General features: G+C 39.6%; 1 protein-coding gene across 1 annotated transcript; it reads right to left on the bottom strand.

Moving 5' to 3' along the window:
• Positions 1-7,151: 7,151 nt before the first annotated feature.
• Positions 7,152-16,195, bottom strand: LOC147895305 (protein yippee-like At4g27745). The gene is made up of 2 exons (XM_087383829.1): positions 15,502-16,195; positions 7,152-7,595 (listed from the first exon to the last, which is right to left on the bottom strand). Exons 1-2 carry the CDS (start codon positions 15,583-15,585, stop codon positions 7,368-7,370), a joined length of 312 nt encoding a protein of 103 aa, XP_087239955.1. The 5' UTR covers positions 15,586-16,195; the 3' UTR covers positions 7,152-7,367.
• Between the last annotated feature and the right edge of the window lie 2,657 nt (positions 16,196-18,852).

The following is an 18,852-nucleotide window of genomic DNA, read 5'->3' as shown; positions in this document are numbered from 1 at the left end:
TGGGGGAGAGGAGATTTCAATCCTCTCTAGAGCTTCAAATGAGGTCAATAACAACGTTATGATGGCCATTATCAGGTTTGATACAAACTTTTTCTCAGCTTGATAATTCAATATTTTGACTAAATCTAATAAGCTAATATTCATTTATTTGTTGGTGCAGTATAGTTATCTCACGATTTGGTAGAGCCGTACAAAACCGTGTGTATATGTTGGATTCCCTCCTTTCTCCTATACTTAGCGATAGCAGAAAGACAATAACCGATGTTTGTAAATGGTTACAGCCTTTACATTTAATTAGCGTGTGAGTCCTATTTATGGCATATCACGAGATGTAAGCATCATGGCAACCTTTATTTTCATCTTATACTGGCAACATTGTGTTAAATAATAATGGTTCTTAATTATTCGTGTAGGGAACATTGGAGTCTGGTGGTTTGGGACCTTGAAGACAACTATTGTTGGTTTGTTAACTCGATTGCAGGCTTTCATGGCTCAGTGCAAACGTAAGTATTCTATTAATATGTTGTTACTTCTATATTATGTACCTTATGTAATAGACACACTAAGTTTTTTTAATATGTCATGATGAGCAGGTCGATTGAGAAGTTGGTATCTGCTATCAGAGAAACAGGACAGTACAAAGACTCGGTAGACTTCCAAAAGTGTTTAGTAGTAGAGCAGGAAGATGGGCATAGTTGTGGGTGGAGAGTTGCCTACAACTGCATGTTGATTTTCAAAGAAATTTTCTCACTTAAGCCACAGATCTCATCGAAAGACTCTTTGGAGCTCAAATATTCAGAGGAGGATATATAATTGTTTAGGGCTGAAATCATTCGAGACCTAATTGCTGCCATTAGAATACAACGTGCAACTAAAGAAATATCAGAGCTTGCATTTAAGGAAGAGGAGACTGAGTCTACTATGAAAGCACTGCACACTGCAGAAGAAGTAGAGACCCAGTGTACACCTATAGCACCACAGCCTCCACTGGAAGCATCAGAAGAGTTGCCACAGCCTTCGCTTGCATTTAAGGAAGAGGATACTGAGTCTACTCCGAAAGTACTACATACTACAGAAGAAGTAGAGACTGAGTGTACATCTAGAGCACCACAGCCTCCATTGGAAGCATCAGAAGAGTTGCCATAGTCTCCACTAGAAGCATCAGAAGAGTTGTGATGGATGTATGATGTTGTGTTTGTAGTTTTTGTTGATTATACACCAATTTGTGACTTATTACTTAAGTGGCATTTACTGATGATATTTATATAATTATTTCATGCACACAATTTTATGATATGAATGTGTGATGATGTGATTATTTGAAAATAAATCCTTGTGTGATGAGAATTTTGATATGAATATGTGATGATGTAATATTTGTAATATATTTCTTCATGCACACAATTTTATGATATGAATGTGTGATGATGTGATTATTTGGAAATAAATCCTTGTGTGATGAGAATTTTGATATGAATATGTGATGATGTAATATTTGTAATATATTTCTTCATGCACACAATTTTATGATATGAATGTGTGATGATGTGATTATTTGGAAATAAATCCTTGTGTGATGAGAATTTTGATATGAATATGTGATGATGTAATATTTGTAATATATTTCTTCATGCACACAATTTTATGATATGAATGTGTGATGATGTGATTATTTGGAAATAAATCCTTGTGTGATGAGAATTTTGATATGAATATGTGATGATGTAATATTTGTAATATATTTCACTCGCAAGTATCAATTCCCAATGCTCCACTCACTTAAAGTACAGCATTCCCAATGCTCCGCAAAATTTTATTCAGTTGGACAATCTCACTCACTTAAAGTAGAGCATTACTAATGCTTCTCTCACTTTATTCCAACCCTTATCCTTATCCTTATCATAGTGAACACATCGTGCCTTTCACTTTATTCCAACCCTTATCCTTATCATAGTGAACACATCGTGCCTTAGTGCACTTGTATTCTTCCATCCTAGTCCTTCCACAAACACTCTCTTATTTCTTACATCCTAGTCCTTCTGAGTAACTTGTATTCTTCTATCCTAGTTCTTCTTTCATCCATCCTGATAACTTGTATTCTTCTATCCTAGTTCTTTCACAAACACTCTCTTCTTTCATCCATCCTAGTGCTTCTCATTAACTTGTATTCTTCCATCCTAGTCCTTCCAGAGACACTCTCTTCTTTCTTGCATCGTAGTCCATCTCCCTTTCTTTATCATCTCCCCACCCATGGATGTCCTTGGCATTGTCGAAGACGTGGAGTTCGGAATTAACAATCTCAAAGAATGGATTGCTGACCAAGGAGCACAGAGAGAGGCCAGAATTCGACAAGTTTCTCCTTTGACACACATGGAGAGAGAGGAATTTGATGCACAAAGGCACGCAGAGAGGGAGGAGACTCTCAAGATAGCAGAGAGTGAAAGACTTTTAAGACGTATGATAAAAGCACGACACGATCTCTTAGACTTCTTAAGTAACCTGCGTTATCGCAGCTCTCATCATGGGCGATTTGATGCGGATGCTGAGAGAACAATAAGAGCCTCTCAGAGAAATTATAAAGAAACAATTTATGATTGCTTAAATTTCTTCTTTGCATGTAATTATGTTGAGGATACAGCTGTGGAGGCAGTGAAAGATTGGGTTGTTGAGAAGATAAGAGAGACCAATGATGAGATCTTCTAGACTTTGGGTGATTAAGAAGATAAGAGAGACTGTATTAAGGTGTTTTTTGACACCATATGGCTTTGAGTTATATGATCTACTTCTAAATGTGATGTGCTCTTTTTGAAATGTACTCTAGTTTTAATAACATGTCACGCCATTTTTTCTAATTTGATTTTTTAAAATCTTACTTTTTGTCTCTTTTAACAATGTGATGTCCTCTATTTTTAATGTACTCTAGTTTTAATAACATCTCACGTCATTTTTTCTAATTTGATTTTTTAAAATCTTCCTTTTTGACTCAATATTTTGTTTTATAAGAGCCTCTTTTTTTTAAATGTTTTATCCAAAATTATTTCACAAAATGAATTTGGACAGTGCACGAGTCCAAAATTAATGAAATAGGTGTTTAGTATAACCAATACTAAGAGCTCATTTTCATTCAAAGGATCATAGAGTGCAAAATTGAAACCACAAAATTGTAAAGAAATCCTCTAGTTTTGATACAATTTTCCCCGAGTAATTCGTCATGTAGATGCAAGAAACGCCCATAGAAGGTCCTTGCTAGAATATACTTCAATATATAGGCGGTAATGATGCGCATGGTTTCAAGCCAATTGTATAATATACTTCCAACGTCTTGTAAACCTAAAAGTGAACGTTCTCAGATATCCTGAGGTGACCAGAGTGTGGGGTGATCTACGTGATCATCAAAGATCCCTGTTGTTGTGTTAGTGCACAATATAGTGGCTCCTATGAAGCACTTAGATAGCCCCTCTATGTGCGTAGATAGCCCCTCCACAATATATCTTGGGAAGAAATGACTGGCAAAATATTGCCATATGAAGAAATGATGGGCAAATCTCCATCGTATTAGAAAATGGCAGACAACTCCATCATCCTTACTGAATGCTTCTGCAACTTAGATTATGTCAAATTATTAGTAACGATGAGAGACAATCTATGAGTGTCTAGCAATCTACAAATACGTCAATGGAGTGGAGCTTCTCAATATAGAAGGGGACTGACGTATTGAAGGTCTACTGCAATATGGACCCGTACGTTGTAGCCATGTAAGGGGAGGAGAGTGCAACTAGTGAAGCCTTTGTGATCACTTGACAGGCATTGCTACGGATTGGACTCAACAACTACGCATACATTTGTAAACAAGCAGAGATCGCTTTGAGTCATATGATGAGAGCGAGTAGTCCTGAGAATAGTTGGAGAAGGGCTATAGGGTGAGCCACAGTAGGCTTCTACTAAGGGCGAATGCAGCTCATGAAGCTAGCATCAATGAGAATAATCACGAAACAATAGTGAGCTTGTAGAAGGAAGGCTGCTCTTTCCCTAGCCACCTGCTTGGGCATTCCAGAGCTCGACAAGCTAGAATAGCTCAGAACAATTTTCATTCGTGAATTTTTCAATTCCACAGTCGGTTATTACAGCTCTGAGTACTCTGTTGGTCATTGACAAGCAGTACAAAGTGCAAGGAGACCAAGCTCTACGATAATACAACTCTTTATTACTCGTTTGGATGATCAGTCTGCTGTGCTCTCAAGTGTTCCACACCTCTCTAGCGTAATGTTACTAGTTGGAGAGGCTTGCTCCACCACTTGTACATACCGCATGGGGGGCTTCTATCAAGAGGAGGTAGAGACTGCCAGGAAGATGCTAATAGGAGCCAAAAAGTAGTAGCTAGTCGTGGCCCTCCTGCACTCAGATATTCTAAGTCTTCCATGAGCTCTCAGTCTGCCTTGAGCTACAGGAGTAAAAATCTGGCGTGGGTGCTTTCACAATCTGTGTGAGTGTCGGAAGTTGATAAAACTCCCCTCCCCACTTCTATCCTGGTGAGGAGTCACATGAGTGTGGTACATTAAAAACTACTCCATCGAGGTCAAGAACCAGGGAAAAACCCGTTAATCTATCACCATATACGTGTGTTACAAAGTAAATCTGTAGACAAACTTTCATCATGCCAGAGAACACAGGATCTGGGCTTTGTTGGGCGGAAAGTCAGTGTAGAATAAGAGCAGGGTTCGAACGTCTGCTCATGTAGGGCCGCATCTGGTGATTCACATAAATGAAAGTAGCAATGGGCAATGGCTTCAATAAAAAGATAGGAAGATATCGAGGCACCTGGTTGAAGGCTCGCTATACTACACTAATGAGCAGTTTTTTGAGTGCTACGATGCACTTCTGAAAGTATCATTCGTATGTTCTCTGAATACGAGAGCTTTAGACTCCACGTTCTGCCGTAAGCTCCCTGGGTTTTAGAATCTCCATCCAGCCTGGTTGACTAAAAATGTGAAGCTCCTAGACTCTTCTAAGCTTTCCTGGTGAAACTACTCTAAGTCGTGGAAGGAGGTGAGGACCAGCTCGAGAGTTCGATGTGGGAAGGACTCATGGAGAAGGAGATAAATGAAGGAATGGGAGAGGATGCACGCTGAAAGCTATACGGCTATATTAGAGCCTTAGGCTTTTGTCCTGACTCCTCGTGTGTATATAGGGACTTAGTGAGTGCTTCCTTGGACTATGTGCTGAAGTGCTTCTACAATTTTCTGAGAATGTCCTCGAGATTCTGCAAATCTCCACTCCCAATGCCATTAATAGGGGATGGAGTACTCCCCACTTTCAATAACTCTCAGTCCCTCTCTATTCCAAGCCATTATAAATTGTGTATAGTATGTTGTCCTTCTTTGACAAACATTTTCACTTATTCAGGTCATCTCCATTGTAATTGGAGTTTTTATTGCCTCTCAAATGGTCAAATCTGTCATATATCCTTCATACTTTTAATGCCTCTCGATTACTACAATCCCCAGTCAAATTTTAGAAAATCTCAAGAGTCCATACCTCACAATTCATCAATTAAAGGAGGGTGAAGGTGATGTATAGTGCTTCCAACCCATAGTCTAACACATAGAAAATTTCCTAAGCTCCAAGTATTGGTCCAAACTTTTCCATCATGATTGAACCCCCAATCACAAGTCCAAGTTCCTTTTGTGGGGGACGATGCTAATAATGTACCCCAAATTCTTCCTCTAAAGTGTTCTCATGCATAGACTTACACAGGTCCCCCAAGGGGATGAGTATGCCTACTCAAAAATCACAAGGGACCCCAAGGGGAAGTGTGTGTGTGTGTGTGTGTGTGTGTGTGTGTTTTGAGAGAGAGAGAGAGAGAGAGAGAGAGAGAGAGATTTTAAACCAAAATGGAAGGGGGCCACTTGGCAAGAAATTGTGTGGACACTTTTTAACAAAAGTGTACCTATAGCACTGCTTGGAAGGCAGTGCTAATAATATACAATGAACAATGTATCTTTAGTTTAAACTTTTGCAAAAAACCGCAATACGTGTGTTGAGTGTTTTAAATGATAGTCTTAATTAGTTTGATTTCATCTAAATTTTCTTTGAGAGATGAGCTTTCCATTGCATTGGATCTGATTGTTTTGTAACACTAACTCTACAGCTACGATTTTTCAGAGATCCATTAAGAGAGTATATGGCATCTCTCTCTCTCTCTACATACATACATACAAACATACATATATATATATATATATATATATAAATCTACATATATAGATATATATATATATACATATACATATACATATATATATATAAATATATCATACATATACATATATATATATGTGTATTTATCTATATGTATATACATATATACATATATACATATATATATATATATATATATACATATATGTTCCCCTCATGCACTCGTCCAGGAAAAGAGAGAGAAAACATGATATATACATATATGTATACGTATATACATATATACATATATATATATATATATATGTATATGTATATATATATATGTATATGTATATACATATACATATATACAAATATATGTATATGTATATACATATATACGTATATATGTATATGCATATACATATACGTATATATGTATATGTGTATACATATATACATATATACATATATTTGTATATATATATACATATGTATATGTATATACATATACATATATACAAATATATGTATATGTATATACATATATTTGTATATATGTATATATATATACATATATTTGTATATATGTATATGTATATATATATATGTATATGTATATATATATGTATATGTATATACATATACATATATACAAATATATGTATATGTATATACATATATACGTATATATGTATATGTATATACATAGATACATATACATATATACGTATATATGTATATGCATATACATATACATATACATATATATATATATGTATATTTATCTATATGTATATGCTCCCCTCATGCACTTGTTCAGAAAAAGAGAGAGAAAACATGAAGGAAAATGGTGAAAGGACAACAAACAGAATGATATGACACAAGAAACAATGATAGGTCCATTGACCTGCCAAAAAATCAAATAATCCATTTTCAGAGATCTGTGGACATACTTCGTATGCCAACATTTCAAATATAAGTCAAGGAAGAGGAATATTCACAAATTATCAGATCCCAGCATCACCACCATATACAAGACTGAGGACATGCTTTCACCATATACAAGAGTCAAGACATGATTTACCAGCAAGATGCAAATATGTAGCGGCTTCAAAATAACATCCTAGATCTGTGCACTGTACAAATGTGTTCTGCTTCACCACTTGTGTCATCCACAGCACCCATCACCAATTCTCTCTCATAATTTTTGCTTTCTCAAGTATATATTTCCCTTCCTTATACTTCTGTGACTCTTCAAATGCTCTCTCATACTTCCAACCAAGCACCTCTTGACACTCAAAGCATCTGACATCAGCAACTGTGTGAAGCCCTGTCAATAATTGTCTGTCCTCCTTAGGACCTATTGATACATTGCTGACGTGCGCAAAGAGATAAGCTCTTCCATTCCTACCCTGAAGGGACAAAAACGTTGTTAAAACTTCCTCACTCAAAAATCCTACTGCACAAGCCTCATGGAGATTAAGAAAGATGGAAACTGTGTGTCTTAATAGCATAAAACTTTGAACTTGACTAATGAAATTCCCTGCTGCGAAGACATCTACGCGTAGGAATTCTGACAGCATTACCAAAAAAGCATCTACATGCATTCAAGTAACATTTATGTTTTAACATAATAGTAAATCAAAAGATTCTCATGCCTCTTGATGCTTCTCTTGTATGGCTCAATCACAATTTGAAGAATGTGAACATAGATGCCTTTCACATTTCAGGTGAAGCCCTTACATGAAGGATGTGTAAGACCCAATATAACGTAAAGGTAACAAGAAATGAAAAATCATGGAACCACATCTGGTGCACTAAATACACTTGCATGCAGCAAAGGCTATCCAGTCTAATGTAAAATGTTTCCAAAACGTACGCTTAATGATTATAGTGCTGCGCATCAACTGATGACACCTCCTCAAAGACAGGAATTCAAAGCATTCTTCCTAGTAGAAGTTCCTTCAAATGCAAAGCAGTTAGGCAATGAGCTAGCCTCAAGTAGCTGGAAACTGATGTTTGCAATGGACAAAATCATGAAGTAATGGTTTTCATATCCAAGGTTACAATCTCTTTACAGTTGGAAAATGATGTTATTGACCGATGACACTTCAACAATATAAATTCTAGATAATACATCCGCCAGGGAAAAGAAGTCTTGAAGATGAGGTACTACCCAAGATACAGGAAGTTGCACAAGCCCAGAATTTTCAGATATATGAAAAGGAGATGCTTGCTGTAATCCATGGCTTGTCATAGTGGAAACACTATTTTGTTGGGTGCTGATTTTTATGTTCATTCTTCACTGCGGTATTTTCTCACACAGAGAAAATTATCTGAGAAGCACATGTGCAGCCAATTTTCTTTCTATGTTTCATTTTCAGATCGTGCATGTGCCTAACAATAAAAATGTAGTTGCTGATGCATTATCTAGGAGGCCAGTGCCTGATGCCGTATTGAAGAAACCAAAGTTTTCAGCAGTTTCTATTGTCTATCATGATGAATTGGATGCCATGAAAGAGCAATATGTTACAGATGATGACTTTGCAAGGATATCTGATCAGATATCTGAAGGGAAAAGGAACGATCATTGTGCCCTCCGAGATGGCTTTCTGTTGATGCATGGCCATATGTGTATTACAAAGTAGTTGCGGGCCAAAGTTATAGCTGAACATCATGTTTCACCTTGTGCTAGACACAGAGGAATAGATGCAACTATGAAGGCTGTTGTGCACTTCTTTTACTGGCCAGCATTGCGCTGTGATGTTGACTCGTATGTCAAGACATGCATCATCTATCAGAAAGTTAAGTATGGCAGGCAGAAAGCAACTAGACTGCTACAGCCACTCCCTATTCCAAATAGACTGTGGCAAAGCATTGCCATGGACTTTATTTTTTATCTTCCTCGTACACCGTCATGATCTTATCTGAAACATTATTTGTTGGGTCGGTGAACAGGCTCACTTTATCCCAATGTGGAAGAAAATTACAACCGACCAAATGGCAAAGCTTTTCATGTCTCATGTTTTCAAACACCATGGAATTACATAGTCTATTGTTAGTGACAATAGACTATGGCATTCCATAGTCTATTGAATGCTTCCTCTTGATGCTTCTCCTGTATGGCTCAATCACAATTTGAAGAATGTGAACATAGATGCCTTTCACATTTCAGATGAAGCCCTTACATGAAGGATTTGTAAGACCCAATATAACGTAAAGGTAACAAGAAATGAAAAATCATGGAACCACATCTGGTGCACTAAATACACTTGCATGCAGCAAAGGCTATCCAGTCTAATGTAAAATGTTTCCAAAACGTAGGCTTAATGATTATAGTGCTGCGCATCAACTGATGACACCTCCTCAAAGACAGGAATTCAAAGCATTCTTCCTAGTAGAAGTTCCTTCAAATGCAAAGCAGTTAGGCAATGAGCTAGCCTCAAGTAGCTGGAAACTGATGTTTGCAATGGACAAAATCATGGAAGTAATGGTTTTCATATCCAAGGTTACAATCTCTTTACAGTTGGAAAATGATGTTATTGACCGATGACACTTCAACAATATAAATTCTAGATAATACATCCGCCAGGGAAAAGAAATCTTGCAGATGAGGTACTACCCAAGATACAGGAAGTTTCACAAGCCCAGAATTTTCAGATATATAAAAAGGAGATGCTTGCTGTAATCCATGCCTTGTCATAGTGGAAACACTATTTTGTTGGGTGCTGATTTTTATGTTCATTCTTCACTGCGGTATTTTCTCACACAGAGAAAATTATCTGAGAAGCACATGTGCAGCCAATTTTCTTTCTATGTTTCATTTTCAGATCGTGCATGTGCCTAGCAATAAAAATGTAGTTGCTGATGCATTATCTAGGAGGCCAGTGCCTGATGCCGTATTGAAGAAACCAAAGTTTTCAGCAGTTTCTATTGTCTATCATGATGAATTGGATGCCATGAAAGAGCAATATGTTACAGATGATGACTTTGCAAGGATATCTGATCCGATATCTGAAGGGAAAAGGAACGATCATTGTGCCCTCCGAGATGGCTTTCTGTTGATGCATGGCCATATGTGTATTACAAAGTAGTTGCGGGCCAAAGTTATAGCTGAACGTCATGTTTCACCTTGTGCTAGACACAGAGGAATAGATGCAACTATGAAGGCTGTTGTGCACTTCTTTTACTGGCCAGCATTGCGCTGTGATGTTGACTCGTATGTCAAGACATGCATCATCTATCAGAAAGTTAAGTATGGCAGGCAGAAAGCAACTAGACTGCTACAGCCACTCCCTATTCCAAATAGACCGTGGCAAAGCATTGCCATGGACTTTATTTTTTATCTTCCTCGTACACCGTCAGGTCATGATCTTATCTGAAACATTATTTGTTGGGTCGGTGAACAGGCTCACTTTATCCCAATGTGGAAGAAAATTACAACCGACCAGATGGCAAAGCTTTTCATGTCTCATGTTTTCAAACACCATGGAATTACATAGTCTATTGTTAGTGACAATAGACTATGGCATTCTATAGTCTATTGAATGCTTCCTCTTGATGCTTCTCCTGTATGGCTCAATCACAATTTGAAGAATGTGAACATAGATGCCTTTCACATTTCAGGTGAAGCCCTTATATGAAGGATGTGTAAGACCCAATATAACGTAAAGGTAACAAGAAATGAAAAATCGTGGAACCACATCTAGTGCACTAAATACACTTGCATGCAGCAAAGGCTATCGAGTCTAATGTAAAATGTTTCCAAAACGTACGCTTAATGATTATAGTGCTGCGCATCAACTGATGACACCTCCTCAAAGACAGGAATTCAAAGCATTCTTCCTAGTAGAAGTTCCTTCAAATGCAAAGCAGTTAGGCAATGAGCTAGCCTCAAGTAGCTGGAAACTGATGTTTGCAATGGACAAAATCATGAAATAATGGTTTTCATATCCAAGGTTACAATCTCTTTACAGTTGGAAGATGATGTTATTGACCGATGACACTTCAACAATATAAATTCTAGATAATACATCCGCCAGGGAAAAGAAATCTTGAAGATGAGGTACTACCCAAGATACAGGAAGTTGCACAAGCCCAGAATTTTCAGATATATGAAAAGGAGATGCTTATATACCTAGATGAATCCACGAACATTCCCAAACTCATCCTCTAAAAACACAACATAGTGCAGTTTCAATCTCACGAGAGTCGCTCATGAGATTGAAAACCATAAACTCCATCACGCATAGCAAGGACTAGCTACTATGACATTCCCACTGACGTCATCAGCGCCCAACAGTGGGTGTAGAACATAGTATAAAAGTATGCTCTCACACATACAAATCCATACACCCACACATACTTGAGCATCCATTTATACAAAGTCTTCGTACTGAGTTTCTGTCGGCACTCCGGAGGTGAAGGGCAAACTTGGCCATGACGAAGGCCAGCACTAAAGGAGAAGGCTAAATCAAAAAGTAGTCCAAATCTCTTCATTCAAGCTACAACTGCTTGTGAAGTCTAAACGATTTCATTTTAGTCTCTCCCAAATGAGCATCTAAATCTAAATCTAGCTGATAGGGCAATGCACCATTTAAGATAGAAAGAAAAGGAGATGCTTGCTGTAATCCATCCTTGTCATAGTGGAAACACTATTTTGTTGGGTGCTGATTTTTATGTTCATTCTTCACTGCGGTATTTTCTCACACAGAAAAAATTATCTGAGAAGCACATGTGCGGCCAATTTTCTTTCTATATTTCATTTTCAGATCGTGCATGTGCCTAGCAATAAAAATGTAGTTGCTGATGCATTATCTAGGAGGCTAGTGCCTGATGCCGTATTGAAGAAACCACAGTTTTCAGCAGTTTCTATTGTCTATCATGATGAATTGGATGCCATGAAAGAGCAATATGTTACAGATGATGACTTTGCAAGGATATCTAGAGTTATCCACCGCTATCTGGTTAAAATCAGAAATTATCCAGCAATAAATGCGGAGTGGATGGAGGGGTAGAGAGGGGCAGATTCACCTCAGTTTTGTTGCAGCTCTACCTAGAGGCATTTCAGCTTGAGCCAACTTCGTTTGGCGCTCATTCAGGCTCAGCAAAGCATGCGCCCAGAGCATTGCCTGATGCTCAAGAGGGTGGTAGCATCTCCACTCCTTGGTTCAAACCGCTCCTGATATCTAGACATCGCTTGGTGACACTGTCAATCTCTCCCGAGATACCGCTTGCTGACGGTATATCTGACATGAGACTTCTGGATCAGTGTACTACTCACTGTAAGTTTCAGTTCTTATATATATGCAATACAACAAACTATCTCGAGCTCTACTCAGCCATATGTTGTATATATTTACTGATGTTTTTTATTCAAGTACAAATCTGAACAGGTACTTGTAATCTTGGCAGAGTGTTCTCTGCTGGTGTGCGCTTTGAAATGCCTGAACCTAAAAAATATACTTTAGAAAGGCAGTGTTCTAGCTTTCTATTCGCCTTTTTGCATGCTGCTGATCTAGGGTTTCTAGGGCCCTTTCATTAGTTGTTTGCCTCCCAAAAGCTCCACAGTTGTCTCAGAATCTTCAGGGTCTCTTGCCTTGTGTGTGTGTGTGTGTGTGTGTGTGTGTACATATATATATGTATATACATGCACATAGATACATATATACATAAATACATGTATGTAAGTATATATGTATGTAATATGATATGATTGTATTAAAGTCCGCGTGAGACTCTTTAGGATCTATCAGATCGGTGACTCTTAACAAAAAGTAATCGCGAGTGCTTGTTGAGCTAGTTCCGAGTACCTTGTTGCAGTGTTCCAAAACTTCTTTTAAGTAGCTTCCTAGATTTTTGGCTGGCTGGTCCCACAGATTTTCAGGTAACCTCTTGCCGTCCCCATAGCTCTCTCTGATGTGTGCATAGGCTCGACATCTTCAGAGTACAAGCTGCTCATTTTCTACCTCTCCTATGGGCAGATTTTGCAGATTCTTTCCTCTCTTAGGACCCTGGGCCTTGCCCACCTGCCTTTCCCTACCTCTTAGATCATGTGAGCTGGTTCTCATTTTGCAGATTAGATGGCTTTTTAAACATTTGTATGTCTTCTCCGAGGTATTTTTTGCATTCCATAGCTGTCCATCGCCTTGTCTAGTATCATACTAGCTCCATCTGCTCAACCTTGTTGTGGTAGGTCATGTATTGGCATAATGGTTCCCCTTCGAGAGCTTTCATACCTATCTCAGCCATCAAGACAGGATAGGGTGTCAGTGCCTTAACCGTTAGCTCCCCTATGAGAAAAACTTTAAGTTTATTCTCCCAATAGGTCCTAGAGAGCCCAGGTGCTCAGGCTGGACGCATAAAGGACCACTGTTTGCACAAGCATATGTATGGTGTCCCTTTCTACACTTATTTTAGAGGCTGTACAAAGCTTTCAATCCTTCCAGAATTCGTCTATCCATGCATGATCTCTCTCTCTCTCTCTCTCTCTCTCTCTACACACACACACGTGTACACACACGCGCACACGTGTGTGCTCGAGTGATACATACATAGGGCGGTTGGGGGGGGGGGGGGTGTGTACAAACACACACACACACATAATCCCCTTCTTCAATATATTCCCTTGTTCATATATATTCCCCCTTTGCATATACACACTCCCACACACACGCACGCGCGCACACACCCCCCCCCCCGGTGCGTGGGGGGGGGGGGGGGAGGCAAAAGCAAAAAATATGGAGCAGGGAAGAGCTAGGGAAAAGGGAAAAGGAAAGCAGGGGAAGTGGCAGCCACACAAACAGCAAAAGGGTTGCTGTTAACTGGGGGGAGTTTGAGGACAAAGAGGGAGAGCCGAGAAGGATTTTATACTGATGGGACTTTTTCAGTTTTAATGTCTCTTCTTTAAATTTAAGGGGTGAATTCAGATCTATTCACTTCTGAGGCAGATCTGACATGGCTCTTTTGAAGTCTGCAGCATACTCACAAGTGCAGGACGAATTCCCATCTCTTAGGATAGACAATACAAACCTCTTTCTTACACAAAACTACCCTGGGGTACATTGCTGACATCAGGAGCACCACCAAAAAATGGCTGAAGCAAGCTCATGTCTGCCCGAACACTGTGCAAATGCTTGTACCTTTTGGTTTGATCGCAGGCCTTATTCAGCCTCTAAAACTTGTAGCTATTGGCATTACCTCTCTCTCTCTCTCTCTCTCTCTCTCTCTATATATATATATATATATATATATATATAACAAGGATAGCTGCAAGTGACGTGTGTTGGAAGTAAAATAGAATATGAAAAATCCATCCCCTAAAAAAGAGGAGGATGGCGGGGGGGGCTGCTACAAGCTGGTATTTCTATGCTTGCAAATGTACCGTTGCCCCAATCTCGATGAATTAAGTGCATGGGTGCACACGCCCCTAATGGATCTCACCTGATTCCCTATTAGTTGGCCGATCTATACTTCCCATCTACCTATTCCAAAGGCCCTTAATCTCGACAAATTATTCCATATATATAACTAGACTAAAGAGAAATGTATTTGAAGAGTGAATTGGGAATTCAATTGATTTCTAGTTGAAAAGGTGGAGAACTGCAATATTTCAAGCTAAGGGGAAATTGAACTGAAGACATACTTTATCCACTCGGGTCTTTCCACTAGGCTACATGAAAATGTTGTGAATCACCCTCATAAATATGAGGGGAGAGGCTCATAAATACAGGGAGTTAAGCATTCCTCTTTGCCGTTCCCTTTACCACCAGTGGCTCCTCCCTTTAATTAATATATTTTTGAATTCTTTTCAATTGGGGGCTCCTCTCAATTAGACGCTCTTACGTTGCAATAGAGTGACCAGAAGCACAAACTTTCACTTGTATTCTATTGTCCTCAGGAAGGAGTCTGATCATCTCAAAGAGATTGTTCAGAGCAATCTCACCCTTCAAATGGGAGAACAAAGGGAAGGGAGGTCCTTCGATCAGTTTAATGCCTAACTTAGCCTGGTAAGACCTGGATCTGCCGTTGCCCAGCCTGTGTATTGTCTAATAACCCCTTCCTTCATCGCCTACCTCTCTCTCTCTCCTCAAGCGCCTCCCGTAAAGGAGCGCCTAACTCAAGGGCTGTTGTCAACGAGCATGCAGCACATGACAGAATCCATGCCTTCATTCATAACAGAATCGTTAAGAAAGGCTGGATGCTCAATGGAATCAGAAAGCAGAGAAGCCGATACATACCCAGCAATGGGTAAAAGAACGATAATTCCCAGTGGGCGGAGAGGGGCGAGGGTGGGAAAGAGTGGGCGAGAGAGATTACATGAAAAGATTTGGAGATCACATCGTCGTGACCGGCCACAGGACAACGGCAGTTGGTGCAGCTGTAGATGCGTGGCCCATCCATGACGAGATGGAAGAAGAGGCGTCGATAACAAAATATCCGTCCCTTGTTGTCTCTCGTTGCAAGGTCCTTTCCGGGCGCAATATTATCAGGATTTCAATTCTTTCTGTGAGTCCATTCCCATTCTGAGTCCTCTCCGGAACTGTCTGGTGTGCTTCGCGTTCGCGCCCACGGTCTGTCAAACTGAGATTTGTGGCTTCTATACGTAGATTGGCCACAATCCTGTATGAATTGCGGGAGCTGTAATGATTTAGGCGATTGCGTGGGATGAAAAGAGGGAAGTGCTAGCTAGCTTCAATCCAACGAGAGCGAAGCATTCACCCGCAGAGCACCTTTCTTTGTCTTTATGTTGGTATATCGTAGGAAGTCGTCGTTGTCCAGAAGTCTCTGCGCAAACGACTGCTGCTCAAATCAGCTTCTGTCGCTCGGATTGTCCGAATCAGAACGGCGAATCGTGACTCGTCAAAACTGTGGATTTTGGACTGTTGCGAGACAACGACGTTCCAACGCCGATGATGGGCACGGCTGCGTGATTGAAAGGATGAATCTAGACGAGGCGAGGCAGGCTGGCGCGTGGATTTTTGGTATGATTCGGGGGGCCAGGCGTCGACTATTGATTCGATGCAAACTCGGAATCGCCAGGGAAATTGTCATTGCTGAGATGATATTATAGTCGAGCGATTGTGTCACGACGGGAGCTATCCAGATGGAATTTGCTGCCGGCTTCGCTCTCCAATCTGCGCTTGTCGCATTCTTGCAGCTCAGATTTGCATAATGCTTGCGCAGCCATCTCTCCTATTTAAAGAATTGGCTGCGGACAGAGCTCCTTTGACATCTGAAGTGGAGCTGCAATCTCGATCCAACACGCAAGATCCACACCACCAACAGATTTCAATTCATCCTGAATTCCTTGTCTCCAAGCTTCTTGCTTGCATCTTCCCTTGCATCTTGGTTCTGGCTATGGCGTTCTTCTCATCTTGCCACTTAGATTGCGTTCCAACTAAGAGCAAGGCCCCATGGACCCGCTATCTCCACCGTGAGTGACGTAGACCGGAAGTTGCTCCTGTAGAGGAGTCAGAGAGCTTGCCAGAGAGGTCCCAGCATGTGGCAGAGGTAGTTAAAATTTTGAAAATTCCAAAAATCGAAGCAAGAGCACTCAGGAATCGACCCAAAACGGGCCCAAAACTCCCGAAACTCCTAGAGTGGGAGTTTCCAGATGCCTAGAGATTGACGCTTACCTCAATTGATGAGGTTGACGCTTACGTCAATTCATCCGGCTACCAGAGATTGATGCTTACGTCAATTGATGAGGTTGGTGGAGATAGCCGGTCCATGGGGCTCTGTCCTTCCTTTATATCCACACACATTATCTCCAGTGTATTCTTTTTCAACTACTTCCTACACATCATCTCCACTGTATTCTTTTTCGCTTTTGCAGGCCTTATGAATGATTAAATATCATTCACCTTACTCCCTTGGAGGAGCCTTGTTTGGACATTTTTCCCTGGATGCATAACATAATGATCCAGGAAATGAGAGAGAGCTATAAGGAAATGTCACATCAATGGTAAAGAAATGTCACATCATAGTTCTCAAGAGTGTGGGAAATAGCACCTTGAGGTCTAGAGCATAGAGTGCTATTTCCCATGGTCCCACTTTATTTTCCTTCTATTTTCCCCTCTATTTCCCATGGTGCATTTGCACAACATAACAGAAATAGCTATTTCTGACGTATTTCCCTTCCATGACATAAGGCCCTAAGCCCAAGCTCAGCTCAACACACAACTCACCGCAACTTTTGCAAGAACGACATCCATCCTAGCACCCCCACCCACTACCGATGGCACTCCATGATGCACCAATTGAGTCTTGCGATTCCTTAAGGATTTCTAAGAAATGTTTTCATGTTTTACCAGGCGGGCGGTCAAGGCTAGGCGTGAGCTAGGTTGAGGCACCTATTCGTCTGAACCCAACCTTAGTGTGTTTATAGACTCCAAGAACCCACGGTGAGTAATCTTGCCTATTTATCCCTTAGGCCAACAATCAACCATCTGTCCACCAAGGTCTACACTATGAAAGTGCAGTTGATTAAAGGTGTTTTATACATACATAAATATGTGAGCACATGTGTGCGTGCGTGCACATACATATATAATATTTATATTTATATCACACACACAATGGACTGACAACATTGCACAATAGGCATTGCCTCGTAACATGCCATTGTGTCCACATACCAAGCAACAATGTTGTAATGTTATCATCGTTCTATTGCATGCATGTTACATGGAGTATATAGTCACCATTAGGTCACCCACCAAACATATTATGCCCCTCTATAAGGTTGTAGATACATCACAAGCATGATGATGGCCCAGGGGGACGAGCATTTTCTGAGCGAAATCTTCCGAGCGTCCGAGCGAAGGAAAAAAAAAGCTTCCAACTATATGGCAAAAATCGATCAGAAGAAAACATAGTTTCACTTAGAAATATTCAAAGTATTATAGCAATGCCTATTTTATACAAAAATCTTTAGGTGAATCTGTAGGAATGGTGAGAGCATAATGGGATGGCTTTTGAAGAAACCCACATGTAGAGTAGACTTCTCTATGAAAATTCCCTTATTATCCTTCTTACAACTTTTACTTAATAGGGGGTGACATTGAAAACCCTCTCTCAACCTATCTTCATGAAAGAGTTTCTTCAAAGAAAACTCATTGAAGCAAGCCATCCAGGTAGTTTCGCCAGCGAAACCCCTTTGAAGCAAGTCTCCCAAGGTAGTTTCGCTGGCGAAACTACCTTGGACAGCACTTTTAAAAGTGACATAACTTTCATATCCAATGTCCAAATATAGTCATTCAACCACTCAAATTAATCGAAACACCCCATTTGAGCACATCTATGGAGTTATATTTTGGAAAATCTTTCATATATAGTATTAAATATTACATGTATTTTATGAGAGTGATATATAAGCCCAAGTTAATACTTATTTATAGTAATTTAAACTTCTTTAGAAACATGTCCATAAATATGCTATAAAAACACTAAAAAGATATTGCCATATGATATAAATGTGTTAATAAGTAATTATATATGCATAGTATTATTACATTGAGAGTGATTATGAGGAATGTTTCTTAAAGGAATCAATACTTTTTTAAGGTAATAACAGGGGTACAAAGGGATGTCTCTAAATAAGAAAATTATGTTGTGTAAAAATGAATGAGTGACTAGTCTGTATATTTTTATGATAAAGGGATCTAG

The sequence above is a fragment of the Dipteris shenzhenensis genome, chromosome 13, assembly GCF_047967505.1.
Source record: "Dipteris shenzhenensis isolate YYH24624 ecotype China chromosome 13, Dip_SZ_1.0, whole genome shotgun sequence".
Lineage (NCBI taxonomy): Eukaryota > Viridiplantae > Streptophyta > Polypodiopsida > Gleicheniales > Dipteridaceae > Dipteris > Dipteris shenzhenensis.
This window is presented reverse-complemented; position numbering and strand designations above follow the sequence as displayed.

What these genes read in the sequence shown, in the direction of transcription:
- LOC147895305 (XM_087383829.1), bottom strand. Translation starts at nt 15,585, where the DNA reads ATGGATGGGCCACGCATCTACAGCTGCACCAACTGCCGTTGTCCTGTG. An exon ending in TGATCTCCAAATCTTTTCAT is followed by an intron (nt 7,596 to 15,501) that starts GTAATCTCTCTC and finishes TTGTCCCTTCAG; the next exon opens with GGTAGGAATGGAAGAGCTTA.